This window comes from Microtus pennsylvanicus, chromosome X (genome assembly GCF_037038515.1).
Source record: "Microtus pennsylvanicus isolate mMicPen1 chromosome X, mMicPen1.hap1, whole genome shotgun sequence".
Taxonomy (NCBI): domain Eukaryota; kingdom Metazoa; phylum Chordata; class Mammalia; order Rodentia; family Cricetidae; genus Microtus; species Microtus pennsylvanicus.
In genome coordinates, this window is record NC_134601.1 from 26,583,623 (window position 1) to 26,600,837 (window position 17,215).

The 17,215-nt window shown below is 41.2% G+C and overlaps 1 protein-coding gene across 3 annotated transcripts in view; it reads right to left on the reverse strand.

The window, feature by feature from the left end:
- The window catches only part of Nox1 (NADPH oxidase 1), a 28,250-nt gene that overhangs the window by 2,505 nt on the left and 8,530 nt on the right, over positions 1–17,215 (reverse strand). The window contains exons 3-12 of one of the 3 annotated variants that reach the window (XM_075957647.1): positions 11,646–11,756; positions 11,365–11,449; positions 10,914–11,065; positions 10,629–10,810; positions 10,411–10,543; positions 4,393–4,485; positions 2,930–3,165; positions 2,554–2,716; positions 2,123–2,269; positions 1,809–1,933 (exon numbers count right to left, since the gene is read on the reverse strand). In XM_075957647.1, the coding sequence (XP_075813762.1) occupies positions 1,809–1,933; positions 2,123–2,269; positions 2,554–2,716; positions 2,930–3,165; positions 4,393–4,485; positions 10,411–10,543; positions 10,629–10,810; positions 10,914–11,065; positions 11,365–11,449; positions 11,646–11,756 (1,427 nt within the window). The remainder of the gene's footprint in view (positions 1–1,808; positions 1,934–2,122; positions 2,270–2,553; positions 2,717–2,929; positions 3,166–4,392; positions 4,486–10,410; positions 10,544–10,628; positions 10,811–10,913; positions 11,066–11,364; positions 11,450–11,645; positions 11,757–17,215) is intronic. The other 2 variants (XM_075957648.1, XM_075957649.1) reach the window with 2 other exon arrangements.

The window sequence follows — 17,215 nt, forward strand, 5'->3', positions numbered from 1 at the left end:
TGACCTGCCAGCTGAAAAAGGTACCGAGCCATATGGCAAAAATAGATCAGAATAATGGGTTAATATAAGCTACAAGAGCTAATAAGTAGCCTGAGCTAATGGGCCAATCAGCTTTATAACTTATAGAGATCTCTGTGATTTTTTTGAGGGGGGGCTTGCCGGCTGTGGGGTACTGGGTGGGACAGAAACCCCAACAAGCAAGCTCCTCATGTTACATACATTAGAACTCACTGGTTTCCTTCCAGCTGTACCATCCTGCCCTACACAATCACTGATCTACTTTCTCTACATACAGAAAGGTCATACCACAAGTGACCTTTTCTTTCTAATAATGTTCATTTTTTAAAAAAATGTATACATGTGGGGGTAACATGTGCATGTATAATATCAGATTCCCAGGAGCTGGATTTATAGGAAGCTGTGAACCACCTTTTATGGGCAATGGGAACTGAACTCAGGTCCTCTGGAAGAACAGCAAACACTCTTCACCACGGAGGTGTATCTTTACCCGCCCCCCGCCCCCCGGTTTCTCTTATTCAGCTTAGTATCTTCAAAGTTAATCCACGGTATTGCATGTGTCAGTACTTCTCTTTATAGATAAATAAAACTCCATCCTCTACATACAATACATCTGATGATTGGAAGTTGGGATGTTTTCACTTTGGGCTATTATAAATAATGCTGCTATGTACATGCAATATAGTTAGAGTCCTTATTCTCCAGTTCCTGGCTATTGTAGTTTGAATGTAATTGGCCCTCATAATTGCATAGGGAGTGTCACTTTTAGGAGGTGTGGCTTTGTTAGAGTGGGTATGGCCTTGTTGGAGGAATTGTCCACTGTGAGGGCAGGCTTTGAGGTTTTCTATGCTTAGGATACCGCCAAGTGTCTCGGTTGATTTCCTGTTGCCTGCAAGATGTAGGACTCTCAGCTACTCCTCCAGCACCACTTCCGCCCACATACTACCATGTTCCCCACGATGATGATAATGGACTGAACCTCTGAAAGTGTAAGTCAGACTTGCTGTGGTCATGGTGTCTCTTCACAGCAATAAAACCCTAAGTAAGACAACTATATATCAGGATGTGTGTATACATGTATCTGTATATATATACATACATATATGTGTATATATGTACATACATATATATGCATACACACACATCTGTAGAGGCCAGCCTGGGATATATGAAACACTGTCTCAAAACAATGAGCTCTGTTGGTCAGTGAACTAGATAAAGTACCCCAAATTATTGAGCACCTCAACCCCAAAATGTGTGTTAATTTCTCTGGTGCTCTATTTTGTTCAGTACTATCTATAAGGGTAGAGTATCTTCACCTTGTTCATGGCACAGATGCTTGTGGAAACAAGGAACAGGTTTTCCTCAACTGCAAGATTGTGACCCTTATTTTAGTAAAATCCCAGATGAAATTTCCTCAGTCCTCAAGTTTTCTGTTAAATTTATTTGTGTGTGTGTGCATGCATATGTGTGCGTGTGTGTGTGTGTGTGTGTGTGTGTGTGTGTGTGTGCGCGCGCGCACGCGCTGTGTAGGTCAGTCAGAGCTCAACACGTGGGTATAGTGCCATGGTTCAAGAGTGGAGGTCAGAGGACAACGTAGGGGAGGGAGTTTGTTCTCACCTTCTACCATGTGAGGTCTCAAGAACTGAACCTGGATCATCAGTCTTGGTGGCAAACACCTTACCTGATAATCTGTCTCACTGGCCCTTTCTGGCTCTTTCCCCAGGTGTGCTCAATAGACTAAAATTCTAACTCTGTAGACTCAGTTAAGTGGAGGGCGAGGTACTTACTTGGGGTGAGCAGCCGCTATTCTGGAAAACTCATTGTCCCACATTGGTCTCCCAAAGGAGGTTTTCTGTTTCAGACCTGTCAGGATGTCCGTGGCTTTGTCAAAGTTTAATGCTGCATGACCAGCCTGGAAACAGAAAAATATAAAATTAGAAAATCCAAGTTTGACAGCTGCTTCTGCCTTCAGCCACTTTGAAACCTTTGGTGTGAGAATGAGGCCAGGTAAGAAATGATAAGGAATACTTATTTTAGTATTCATGCATTATATTTTGTTTTAACATTTAGAGATTGGAGTCAGTGCTTTAATTGAACTCACAATGTCGCCATCCCAGTCAGTGAGAAAGAGACGGTAGTTTAGGAAATCCATTTTGCCTAATTCCTCCATCTCTTGTTCCAGGGAATTCAGTAAGTTGTTGAACCAGGCAAAAGCACCTGTCTCTCTGCAGATCCAGTAGAAATAGATCTGAAATCAGCAAAAATAGCCCATACCCTTATTATGTATCGTTCGCAATGTACACTGTGGTGATGACAGGTGTGTGTAACATCCACACATATATAATACATATGTATATACACAGGCTTATCAATATTTGTTGACTAAGTCTAAGGGTACTGAATGACACTTACCCTACTTAACTATCTCCAGATAAGTTCTCCTGCCCCCCTTATTAAGGGTAAGACCTCAAGCTACAATGGCCTTAACCTGTCAGGGCCAGGCCAGGAGGAAAATGACATGTGGGAACATACCTTTTGTGTTTTGAGTTTGTGGTCTGCACGCTGGAATTTGTACCAGATAGATTTCAAGATGGAAGCAAAAGGAGTGACCCCAATCCCTGCCCCAATCAGTACAGCCACTTCATACTGGAAAACATCCTCACTGACTGTGCCAAAGGGGCCATCCACTGCAATCCTACCAAATGAGAGAAGACAACAGACGCATGAAGTCTCGTCTCAGTCCTTAACCTTAATTATCCTTCCAGAAACAAGCTGCTTCCCCAGCCGGTACCTGCCCACTTAGTTTAATTATGTGCTTGATTACCAGGCTTCTGCTTCAAAAAGGAGTTGTTTTCTTTTTGGTTAAACTACATTCTGTTTTGAGTCTCTGAAGGTCTCAAGGACCTACCTGGGCATTGGTGAGGGCCTTTGTTCAAATGTCCTTATGAGATTTTCTGTCCAATCCCCTGCTGCTCGGATATGAATGGAGAAAAATTCTTCCTCTGGAGCAGAGGTCAGAGTAAAGGGATGCCACTCCAGGAAGGAAACGGAGGGGCAATTTACAAATATATACTGTCCCACTTCCATGCTAAAGCCACGCTTGCACATCTGCAGTTCCAACACTTTAGATGGGTGCATGACAGCCTGTGAGTGAAGCATAGAGATCATGAGAGGCAAACTCTGAACATGGCAAGGGCAGGCATTTCGCTAAATGAGTGCTTTTGACTTGTAAGGTAAGAGGTCAAGTCCCCTCTAAAAGGGAGCAGCCACTACTTAGCTCCAGACAATAGTTGCAATGTGGGAGTGAGATTCTGTGCTCTCGGGGCTCCTGATACTTCAAGAGAAGGAAAAAAAAATGCTTTAATAATGTTGTACTTTAGTTCTCATAAAAATAATGGATGCCATTATGAAACATATTTATACATATCACTGTAATATATGTGTATATGATATATAACATATAAGTATGATGTATATCACTGATATATGTGTATATACTATATAACACATATTATATATACATAATGTGATATGTGTATATAATATAGATACATACTGTGATATATGTGTATATGATATAATATATGTGTTATATAATACACTGTGATGTGTGTATATAATATGTATGTATAATATATATACACATATATATCACTGTACCTTGCTCTTGTCTGCTCCATACTTGCCCCCTTATTAGGCGACACCTTTCTCCCCCAAGTAGTCACCATTCTGCTTTCATGTCACAATCTCTTCGTCCCCCACATAGTTCTCCGTTGCTTTCATACTCTATATACATTTATATTTAATTCATATTGAAATTCCTATTCCAAGCGTGCAAGAAAACGTGGCATTGATTTGCCTTCCAGGCTTATTTCACTTACCATGATAATCCTGGATGCAGCTCTTCTTCTGTGAATACCACTCAATCATCTCCCCAGTCCCTAAGAAGTGTCCTTTTAAAGGGGAAACTTCCATCCAGTTTCTTAAATGGCTGATAACCAGCTCTTTATTTTAGTTTAGGTCACAAGAACAATTCCAGGGCCTTGAGCACAGTAAGAAAGCACTCCACCACGAAGCCACATCCCCAGTCCCATCCACCCTTTAAATAATCACCATGTACACAGAACAAAAGACATTTGTGGGTAAGCTCTGGCTCAGGTCCCCTCTTTGTACGCTCCAATGTAGACCCATGCTAGTGGTTCCGGCCAAAGCCCTGTTGCCCACAGTTTTGTCCAGCACTGGGGAAACTAAGCATGTTTCTTCTTCCAACATCATTTTTATGGCTTCGGGGGTGAACATCTGACAACTTAGTTCTGCACTCAGGTAGAACAGAGCTTTTCTCACTGCGATGGAAAGTGGATATTTCTTTACCTTAGTAATCACAACCTTCTGCTGGGAACGGTAAAAGCGAAGGGTCCTTTCAAAGATATATAGAGCGATTGGTGCCAGGATCCACTTCCAAGACTGCACAAAGACAGGGTAAAGAGTGAAATCACCCCTAAAGCTCTCCCTTAGGACTTATTCTTGTAGAGGTTCTTCATTTAACACATGCGTATCAAGTTCTCTACTGTGTATCATTATCGAGTCACTGATTTCAGCACAGGTTAAAATGGAAACAAACACAAAATAAGAGTTTTCTTTGTCAATATGTCATTAACAAAATAGAGCACTCCCTGAAATGTACAGGTCATATCAGGGAACAAATGCAAATGACAAAAAATAAGACAGAAGGGTATGTGTGTATGTGTGTGTTTTAAATTCTATCTCAAAATTAAAAACAAATGAAAATCAAAGAAAGATGCCCATTATGAAAAAAGGAAATGCCCAAGAGAAGTAAATGATTAAATACAAAAGTAGCAAAACATCAAGGGAGGGCGGAGTATATGACTGATGCCGCTGGTACCAACACGCCGCAAAACACCCAAAGTAAGCAGACTTCTTAAAAACACAGTAGCACTTTAGTCTGTCAAGTTACAAGTCAAATTTTAGCAGTGATGTCCAGAATTGACCGGGGTTTGGGACAATTCACGTGTTCACATATGTAACTAATGGATGTTGACAGCTTCTGCCTAGGGGGCAATTTGCCAGCCCATCTCAACAGTGTCAAAGTAGTCCCTCTCTTTGATCCTGGAATTTACTTCTAGAAAACAGGGATCGAAAAAAAATAGCAAGGGTGTGCAAAAAGCCCTTGGCAACTATAGTGACCAAAATATTCACTAAAAAAATGACCAAAATGGTATATACAGATGTTTTAAAAACAAATTTTTGAAAGGAATATTTGACAATAGAGGAAAGACTCCAAAGATATAGATAGTATTATCTCAGGTTGTAGAAATATATGAATTTTTGTTTTTAAAACTTTAATATATGTTATTTTTCTAATTTTTAAATGGTGGGTGTGTTAAGACTATCTTTTATAGCAAGGTGTAGGGGCACGCACATTTAATTTCAGCACTTGAGAGGCAGAGGCAGACAGGTCTCTGTGAGTTTGAGGCCAGCTTGGTCTACAAAGTGAGTTCTAGGACAGACAGAGCTGTTACACAGAGAAAGCCTGTCTTGAAAAACGAGAGTGTCTTTTTGTAAGCATTTGTGGAAGAAACAAAGCAATGCATTTAGGTAGCAAAACTGGCATCCTCACTCAGGATATTCCATGGTCAATCAAAGCAACTCCTGAATTTAAGTACATCTTAAAATAGATTCATCTAATGTGTCTCCAGCACTACATAGAGAAAATACACTGATAAGGAATATCCTCACCTGGATCCCATAAAGAGCAGAGTATCTACCCGTGTAAGAGAAAGGGCAGGTCCGCCATTAACCTGTCATCTGGTCATTTCATATGTTCATCAAAGGACTGAAAAGATAGAGGACTACCCACTGTCTCAGAGGCTTTGGTTCAGTTAAGTCCCTACTGTTGATAGGATCTACTATAAGGCATCTGTCTGTCCATCCACCCATTCATCTGTCTAGGTCTGATCCTGCACTTGACCTCCACAGCCTCCCTGGTCCTGGTCCTGCACCTCGCCCCTGCAGATAGACTCAGTGCTGAAGCTCTGCTCACTTATGATGCTGTGGCTTTGCTGGAGCCCTCTTCAATAGCTCTCCTGCAGGATTTATTAGCTGACTCCCACAGAGATTCCCTCTGCAGAAATACCACCAGCCTTGCCTCTGCTTCCGGTAAAGTCACCTCGAAATTCTTGAACTCCGCTGTGGCCTCTCTACTTCTTTGTAGCCGTTCTATCACTACATAGATAGATGATAGATACTTTTTAAAAGATACTTTTAAATTACTTGACATATTAGTAAGGACCCAAAAGACTCCTGACAATGCATTGAGTGGGTTATGGAGAAATAACCCTATGCAGCACTGCTGAGAACATACACATTTCTAGGTACTTGGAGAGGGTGATTAGGCAATATTTGCCAGACTTGGAGTTTATTCCATAAATTTACTTGTATATATATGTTTAACTACATGTACTAGGCTGTTAATTATACCATTACTTGATAGAACCTAATACTGGTAACATGTGTCCAGCAGTCGGGGTAATTCATACAGTAAGATATTTAGTGATGATAAAAAGAAAGAGGCATCTGCTAGGGACTTGTCATGGGTGCCCTATATCAGAACCACAGATGATACATTTGGGATTTTCGATAAGGAGAGAACTCATTAAACAGCAACAAATACACAAGCTACTAGAGGTTGTGTTTTGTGGAGTAGTCCTGATTTCCCATGATGCCAGGCTATTGGCAAACACCAGTTCATATAGTCACATCTTAGCTATTAATATTAATTCTTACATAGCACATTATATAGTCTATGAGTTTATCTGTGCATATCATTGAAAGATTTAATCCTTCTCAGAGTGCTTTGAGGAATCACAAGTTGTTCTAGTTCCATCAATTTCCTCAATGTAGCAAATGTTATGAGCAAGCTAAAGTAAACTACATCTATGATAATTTCCAGAGGATACACATCTTAATTCCATGCGTTTGTTATTTATTTATTTTTATTGATTTATTTATTTTCGGTGGCGTTGAGAATCAAATCCAAGGTTTTGTGCATATATTGATCCTCTTGTCTCTGTGCCCCTCAGTGCCAGAATTGCAAGCGCTATGTTAAACTTTTTCTGTGGGTGCTGAGGATCTGAACTTGTGTCCTTCACCACTGAGCTGTAAACAGCCCCTGGAACTCAGTCTCGGTCTGTCGGTCCGTCTTTGTTTCTCTGTCTGTCTGTTTCGGTCTCTCTGCTCTGCCTCTGTTTCTCTGTGTGGTATGTGTGTGGGGTGTGTATACATGCGTGCAAGCACACATGTGTGGTATGTGTGTGGGTGTGTATACATGCGTGCAAGCACAAATGTGCAAATGTGTGGTATGTGTGTGGGGTGTGTATTCACGCGTGCAAGCACACATGTGCACATGTGTGGTATGTGTGTGGGTGTGTATAAATGCGTGTAAGCACACATGTGTGGTATGTGTGTGGTGTGTATACATGCGTGCAAGCACACAGGTGCAAATGTGTGGTATGTGTGTGGTGTGTATACATGCGTGCAAGCACACAGGTGCAAATGTGTGGTATGTGTGGGGTGTGTATACATGCGTGCAAACACACATGTGCACATGTGTGGTGTGTGTGGGTGTGTATACATGCATGTAAGCACACATGTGTGGTATGTGTGTGGGGTGTGTATACATGCGTGTAAGCACACATGTGTGGTATGTGTGTGGGTGTGTATACACGTGTGCAAGCACACATGTATGGTATGTGTGGGGGGTGTATACATGCGTGCAAGCACACATGTGTGGTATGTGTGTGGGTGTGTATACACGTGTGCAAGCACACATGTATGGTATATGTGTGGAGTGTATACATGCGTGCAAGCACACATGTGTGGTATGTGTGTGGGTGTGTATACATGCGTGCAAGCACACATGTGCACGTGTGTGGTATGTGTGTGGGTGTGTATACACATGTGCAAGCACACATGTGCACATGTGTGGTATGTGTGGGGGGTGTACGTGTGTGTAAGCACACATGTGTGGTATGTGTGTGGGGTGTGTATTCACGCGTGCAAGCACACATGTGTGCCATGTGTGTATACATGCGTGCAAGCATACATGTGCACATGTGTGTGGGGTGTGTATACATGCGTGCAAGCATACATGTGCACATGTGTGTGGGGTGTGTATACATGCGTGTAACCACACATGTCTGGTATGTGTGTGAGGTGTATACATGCGTGCAAGCACGCATGTGTGGTATGTGTGGGTGTGTATACATGCGTGTAAGCACACATGTGTGGTAAGTGTGGGTGTGTATACACGCGTGTAAGCACACATGTGTGGTGTGTGTGGGTGTATACACACGTGTGCAAGCACACATGTGTGGTATGTGTTTGGGGTGTATACACGCGTGCAAGCACACATGTGTGGTATGTGTGTGGGTGTGTATACATGCGTGCAAGCACACATGTGCACATGTGTGGTATGTGTGTGGGTGTGTATACATGCGCGCAAGCACACATGTGTGGTATGGGTGTGTGGGTGTGTCTATACATGCGTGTAAGCACACATGTGTGGTATGTGTGTTGGGTGTATATACATGCGTGCAAGTACACATGTGTGGTATGTGTGTGGGTGTGTGTATACACGCGTGCAAGCACACATGTGCACATGTGTGGTATGTGTGTGGGTGTGTATACATGTGTGCAAGCACACATGAGTGGTATGTGTGTATATATACGCGTACAAGCACACATGTGCACATGTGTGGTATGTGTGTGGGTGTGTATACACGCGTGCAAGCACACATGTGCACATGTGTGGTATGTGTGTGGGTGTGTATACACACACCAAGCACACATGTGCACATGTGTGGTATGTGTATGTATACATGCGTGCAAGCATACATGTGCACATGTGTGCTGTGTGTGGGTGTGTATATATGCGTGCAAGCACACATGTGCACATGTGTGGTATGTGTGGGTGTGTATACATGCGTGCAAGCACACATGTGTGGTGTGTGTGTACACACACGTGCAAGCACACATGTGCACATGTGTGGTATCTGTGTGTATGTATACATGCGTGCAAGCACACATGTGCACATGTGTGGTATGTGTGTGGGTGTGTATACACACGTGTAAGCACATATGTGCACATGTGTGGTATGTGATGGGATGTGTATACATGTGTGAAAGCACACATGTGTGGTATGTGTGGGGTGTGTATACATGCGTGCAAGCACACATGTGTGGTATGTGGGGGGGGGTGTGTATACATGCGTACAAGCACACATGTGCACATGTGTGGTATGTGTGTGGTTTGTATACATGCATGCAAGCACACATGTGTACATGTGTGGTGTGTGTGTGGGTGTGTATACATACATGCAAGCACACATTTGCACATGCATAGGCATGTGGTGGCCAGAAATTATTTTCCACCTTACTGTTTGTAAGTCTCTCGCCAAATTTGAAACTTTTCAGTTTGACTAGACGGACAGGCCACCAAGGTATCATCTTGTCTCTGCCTCCACCGTGCTGGGATTTTAAGTGCATGCAGCTCTGCCCCACTTTTTCTGTGGGTGCTGAGGATCTGAACTCATCCTTATGTCTGTGGACAAGAACTTTGCATGCCTTCATAAAAACTGTGAAACAGTACTTGTCAAGCATGCTGTACCATTAAAGATAGCCTGCTTCAAGGATGTTTTGATTTTACTCCATGAAAATTTGACGGGGATTTATCAGCTGAACTTTTGGAACAATACAGTGGTCAAGGGTTTCATCTTTGGGTTTGTAAAAATCCTAGACTTGAAGGAAAGCTCCATTAATTACTGATGATGACTTCACATAATCTTTTTTTATATTTATTTATTATATATACAATATTCTGTCTGTGTGTATGTCTGCAGGCCAGAAGAGGGCACCAGACCTCATTACAGATGGTTGTGAGCCACCATGTGGTTGCTGGGAATTGAACTCAGGACCTTTGGAAGAACAGGCAATGCACTTAACCTCTGAGCCATCTCTCCAGCCCGAATTCACATCATCTTACAGATTTTTTTGTCCCAAGACGGAGATAAAAGAAGTGCTTACCTCAGAGATCATTTATCTCAAACAGCAAAACTGGGACACAGTAAATATTATCAATAACTTTACTTCTATAGAGAGGCCACACAGCATGCAGCAATTAATGGTTGCTACATGCTGTAGCAATTTCTTTCTTTCTCAAGAGTCCCTGTAATTGCCTGTTGCAGATGATTTTTTTTTTTTGGAAAATTATAGATATCTTTCATAGGAAGGAACCAAGAGCAAATAATAATGACAATACTAACAAGGGTAACTGTGAAATAGGAGACAGCCCTTCTTCCATGGCATTCTTACCTCAGGGGGGTGCCCCACAAAGTGAGGACGTCTGCAACTCCATTCATACTTATCCCACTCAAGAAAAGACTTTGAACAATTGTGGGGATGACTTTCAGCTATGCTTTCCTCCGTTTGACGTCGGACAATTCCACTGAAACACACAAAGTAGGACAGTTTGTAACAATGAATTATCCAAAGACAGGGGTGGGCATGAGAATGGGATCTGAAGACCTTACCCCAGGCCGTGGATCCCTAAGCAGATGATATAGACGATAAAAAGGTGATGCGTATACCAGAAGAGCTCAAAATAATTCCTGCGGATAAACTCCATAGCTGATGTTACCATGAGAACCAAGGCTGTTGTGGCAATCACTCCAGTAAGGCCAGCAACACTGGTAAACGTTGCATGCATTGCTGTCTGTGAAAGGAGAAATGTCAGCCTGGCCACAAAATCCACGAAGAATACCATGATCTCCCTGATCATGACCAGATACCCACGCTTTTGCATCAAATCACCTCACCGTGTTTGGAGACTGGATGGGATTTAGCCAAGAATCCTTTTCTTTCTCATGACGAGAGAGGTTGGAGAGAACAAAGGCAAGCGATCCATCCATGGCCTGCTGGCTTCTACTGTAGCGTTCAAAGTTAAATAGGTGTGCAATGACATGAATAGCTAAGTGGAAAGATGGGAGGTGTCAGGAACATTATGGTAACCATATCCCACTGAAATAGGAGACTCCCACCTATAATGCCTAGCAGAATGCAGAGTCCACAGTATATACCCAAGACCTCCCACCACCATCCACTCAGTTCCCAAAGGAACAGATTATATACTCCACGAATATGGTTCTAAAAAGTGTCTCATAAAGAGTTCCAGGTGCTCATTAAATATTTTTAATGTTTATATGCACAGGCAAATGACATTGCACCCTGATCACCTGTTGTCCATGGTTGCATCTTTTGCCACATTACCTGTGAATATGCAGATCGTATATGCCACCAGCTTATGGAAGAGGAGGTTGTGATCCAATGGCTTTCTCAGTGAGTGGTTGCAAAACTAGAAATGCAAAGTCATCCTGGTCAGGTGTCACCAGTCAGTCTTATGAAATTCACTAATTCCCACCAACATGCCTGCCTTAACCACAGCATTCCAGTACCCAACCATCGCCATCTACCAAAGGAGACCTCTGGCTTCCATTCCAAGGGACTCTTCCTTTAATGTGAAAGCTGAACTGAACACAGCGGGAACTCACTGAGCAGGTGCCCCTCAGGAAGGACAGCAGATTGCGACACACAGGAATCAGGATCATCATGCTGTTAAAATTCAAGCAGAAAGCAGAGGCTCTGGCAAAGGCCAAGGCGGTCTGGAATAGAGGAGAAAAAAGAGACTGCTACTTTATCTCAGCATCCAGCAGGTGAGGACTGGTCCAGTCTACTTTTCTAGGATGAGCAAATGGACATTAAGGGGCGGTTTCCTGCCTCTCTCAGTCACTCTCTCTCAGCAACCAGCATACCAGGCCAGTCCCTCTGCCAAAGAGAGACAATGGGCTGAACTTACTGGAATTGAGGAATTCTCATGACAGTGGTTTGGAAATGTTGGGTGATTTATTTACTAATGTGAACAAGAACAAGGTTCAGTAATTCTGCATTAGCAAATACAATCTATGAATGTAATAGTTTGCAGAAGATATTTTTATTTCATGCATTTAATTATACTTTTATTGTTTGCCCTTTATAAAATAGCTTGGAGATCATATATACTTTTATATATTATTAACTAAAGCTTATATTTAAAGATACAATTATGGTTGATGACTTTTTTATTCTCTTTTCCACATTTTCTAATGTTGAAAATTTAAGAAAGCAATACTTGTTTAGAAAATAAAAATTTAACCAGCTGTATGTGATATCTTTAAAATGGAACGCTTGGAGAACTATTAAATATAGCTAGAGATAGAAGGGAAAGCCTTTCTTTGCTCAGCTCTGGGCATGGGACACAGGGCCGTTTGCATGCCAGGTAAGCACAGTTCCCCGAGAAAGTGTAATTTCTAAGTGAAGAGCTTTAAGATGATTTCCTTGAGTGACCAGGGAGCATAAAATAAGAACAGCAAAATGTCTAGGCAGTCATGGCAGCTAAAGTCAACCTCTCAAATTCTATACAACTGGTCTCCAAGTTGCTTTTTGTTTTTGGACTGCTATCTATAAATTACGACAATCTTATAGTAGTAATTGGGTAGGGGAAGAGTCAGGCTATTTTTCATTGCAATTAAGCAAATTTATGAGTCTTACATGTGTGCCTATAAACAACTAAAAAGACAACTATGGGTGAGAATGCACGATTTCTTAGTATTTTAAAACAATTATTAAGGCACACTTCTTATGCTCATGGATTGGAAAAATCAATATTGTTAAAATGGTTATATTAATGAAAGTAGTCTACAGATTCAATGCAATTCCCCTCACAGTTCCAATGACATTCTTCACAGAACTAGAAAAAAATACCCTAAACTTCATATGGAAATACAAAAGGACCCTGAATAACCAAAGAAATCCTTAGCAGAAAGAATAATGGTATAAGTATTACAAAACCGAATCTCAAATTAATACAAGAGAACCATAACAACAGAATGGCATGGTAATGTCATAAAAATACATACAAAGGGATGGGGAGATGGTGAAGCAGGTAAGAACATTGTTACGTTAACATGAGAGTCTGAGTTCTAACCTCTAGCACCTATGTATAAAGCCAGGCATGACAGCAACAGCTGTAACTACAATGCTTGAGGAGTGTGGATGGAGACAGGAGTATCACAGGGCTTGCTGGCCACCAGCCTAGCTCCACTTTCAGTGAGAGGCTTCGTCTCAAATGAATAATGTAGAGACTTACAGAGCAGAAGAGCTGACAGCTCCGGGCTTCAGAACAGAAGTACTCACACCTATACACACAGATGCATGTATACTCCCCATACAAAGTAAATAATTTTATAAAACAGTATATAGTCTGATGTAATAGAAAAGAGGACCTGTTGTGGGATTGCCCTCTGTATGCTATGAATATGTTTTATTACCATTAGTTATTAAATAAGCTGTTTCGGCCAATGGCTTAATAGAGTAAAGTCAGGTGGGAAATCCGAACAGAGATATAGAGAAAAAGTAGGCAGGGTCAGGGAGACACCATGTAGCTGCCAAAGGAGAAAGATGGCAGCCGCCAGCCAGAACCTTACCAATAGGCCACACCCTCATGGTGATATACAGATTAATAAACCTGAGTTAATTTAAGATATAAGAGTTAGCTAAAATATGCCTAAGTTATTGGCCAAATAGTATCATAATTAATATAGTTTCTGTGTGATTATTTGGGTCTGAGCAGTTGGGAAACGAACAAGCAGTCTCCACCTACAAAATGGGCCACCAAAGTGAGGCAACTACATCCACATAAAACCTGAGAGAGTTTGGAAAGTTCTAGACACAAAAGAACAGAGTTAAGCATGACTTCTTGGTAGCTGTATTTTTTTTCAGACTTGTTCTGTTTGTTAGAAGCAAGCAGAGGTATGATTTCTTTAAGAGAAGGCTTCCTGACTCCGTGGTAGCAGCAAAAACTGCACAGATCTTTAAGGCTTCCAGAGCTAGTTGCACAAACAGCTCTGGCTCATTCAGGAGACTGAGCACTTGAATGGGCTTTGTGGGCAGCATACTACAAGTTACTTGGTGGCAGCATGGGTTATCTGCTTTCTATAGTTGAGGTGGCAGGGATGTCTCCTACCTGACAGTCCCAGAGCTGGTAATAAAGGTACCGCCACCATATTGAAAGGCTGAGAGAGGCTGAGCCAGCATCCAGGGATGCCATGACCAAGATGCTTACCATTTTAAAAGTGTTCCTGGTCAGAAAATGATTACAGATATGCAATAGGACAGATGCAGACATAAAAGACCTCTAAATGAGACACAGTGTGTTAAAAAAAAATGTACATAGGCTTGGGAGAGAGAAGAAAAGAAGTATAGACAGTTAAAAAAAAGAAATAAATCATTTTTAAAAATAAAATAAAGTCTTCAAAGAGACAGAGTACAGATAGTCATATATTAAAGGAGTAAAGAAAAATAAGCCACATAAAAATGGAAAATACACAGAGTCTGGATTATGTATATCATTGTGTTTTCTTTGAATTTTTTTGGCTGTGAATAAACTAAGTACAGAGTGACATTTCATTGTATGGGCTGCTCTTGACTTCAAAATTTGAGTCTAAGGATATGTTGCTTTGGAAAAGAGGTTTTGCTTTTGTTTCCACAGAGAGAAAGCTGTGGATTCCTTACCAGCTAATATGATTTAATCAAACAAGACCCCCTGCAGCAATGGCCCAGACGGTCCAACATCTATGGCAGTTTCAGGACTGCTGGTTGAGATGGACCTACCACACAGGATACCCCATGAAAGACCTGATTAACAGCATCCCAATCAACAGGAAGTGGTTTAGAGAACAATGCCCAAATTCCCTAAATGATTTTTTAATGTTTGTTTACCTTTAAAGAGGGATATGCTATAGAGATGAATATTTTGCATTGGTATTAATCTTGGTTTATTGATACAAATTTAAGATCAATTTTGTTATATGCATATTTCTGCTCTTGATTAAGGTATTGGGCTTGTACAGTTCATTTAAAAATGTAATGTATAAATAAGAAATTCAGGTTAATAGATGGTTATCTATAATAGTCAAGCTTGTAGTCATGTTAATTAGGTTTTCTAGATATACAGAGATATATTTCAGATGGATAGGTATTCTTCAAATCTTTCAAATACTAACAGAATATGGCATTTAAAATGTTTTAAGAACTTGGGATTTTTTATGACAATGAAATACATCTGCTTCTGGCAGCACCAATCTACTTCAAGAGGATGATGGGCATTGAAGAGGCTCCTTATGGAGTTGGTTAGCCATTTGGGCAAGAAACTGCTCCCACCCAGACTGCTTGATGGGTATGCTGTATGAACTGGACATGCAGGGCCCACAGACTGCTCAACTTGCCTAAAGGTGAGACAATCCTTCAGGGTTCCTGCTTCATTAAAGAGTCTACCAGACATTCTGCAGGATACAGAAGAAAGTGACTGGCAAACTGCCAATAGAGGTGAAACAGTCTTTCAAATTTCTTGTTTCATGGAAAAGTTTGCTGGATACTATGGGCCTATAGGCTGAAGATGGATACCCCAATGTTACAGAAGAACTTTGGGTGACTATCCAGGCAGTGAGATGTCTCTGTCAATTCTAGAGTTTTGGAAGTTGCATACACTTCCTGTTAACTTAGGTAATATTATATCCTTCTGGGGTCTTTAATGGAATTGAAGAAAAGATAGTTATAATCACAGTTTTTCTTAGTTATGATAAAATATAAAGTAGATATAAATGTTGTAACTATAATTCTTGCTTGATAACTGTTTTGTTGTATGTAATTTTACTATGTTAAAGTTCAAACCTTCCTTTTTATTTAGACAGAAAAGGGGAGATTATGTGGGATTCCCCTCTGTATGCTATGAATATGTTTTATTACCATTGGTTACTAAAGAAGCTGTTTCAGCCAATGACTTAGTGGAGTAAAGCCAGGTGGGAAATCCAAACAGAGATAGAGAGATAAAGTAGGCAGAGTCAGGGAGACACCAGGTAGCTGCCAAAGGAGAAAGACGCCAGCCACCAGCCAGAATCTTACCAGTAGGCCACATCCTCATGGTGATACACAGATTAATAGAATGGGTTAATTTAAGATGTAAGAGTTAGCTAAGACTATGCCTAAGCTATTGGCCAAACAGTATCGTAATTAATATAGTTTCTGTGTGATTATTTGGGTCAGAGTATTTGGGAAATGAGCAAGCAGTCTCTGCCTACAAGGGCTTAGAAATACACTCATACAGCTACCTGTACCTAATATCTGACAACAGTGTCAAAAACAGATATTGGGGGGAAAGCCAGCCAGATGGTGCTGATGAAATGGATATATATCTGTTGAAGGAAGAAACTAAATCCATATAACTTACTCTGTGCAAAAATATCAATTCAAAATGGATTAGAGACCTGAATTTAAGGCCTCAAACTTGGAATGTGGAAGACTTCAAAATATAAGCATGGGCTTTCTGGAAAAAAAGAACTCCAATAACTGAGGCCATAAACCCAAGATTTTAAAAGTGGGATTGAAGAAAATTAAAAGGTTTCTCGGGGACTAGTGAGATGGCTCTAGTGGTAAAGGTGCTTGCTGTCAATCTGGGTTTGATTTCCAGGACACTTGTGGTGGAAAGAGAGAAGAGACTCGTGTTGGAGCATTCATGTGCCTGTCTGTGTCATCAGTCTGTCTGTGGGCATGCAGGCCCCGGAAGTGGAAACAGGACCATGGGAGGAGAGGAGGAGATATTAAGGAAGGTAAAAGGAAAAAAATTGAGAAAGTAATGGATTATATGTGACATGAAAGCAGAAGAGGAAATATTTCAAAAGGGGGAAGCAGCAAGTTGGGCTTTGGGGAGATTGGGGAAGGCTCTGCCAGGGGAAGATGAGTAAGAACAAAGTAAAATTGCACAAAAATGCCATAGTAGAAACCCTTTCCTTATTTATATAGTAACTTGAAAAAGAAAGAGAGGGAGGGAGGGAGGAAGAAATGTAGTCAACTATTAAAAATAAATCCTTTTTTCTATACAATCTAAGCCCAGGACAGTGTGACTTCAGTGAAGCAAGCCAGGTCAAGACTGCTTAGTGTCCATGCTGGCTTTCAGCGTAGGCAGCACGGTGAACAAGAGCTGTCCTGCTGGTTTCCATTTCAGACTCTTCTCGTGGCCCATGTTCTT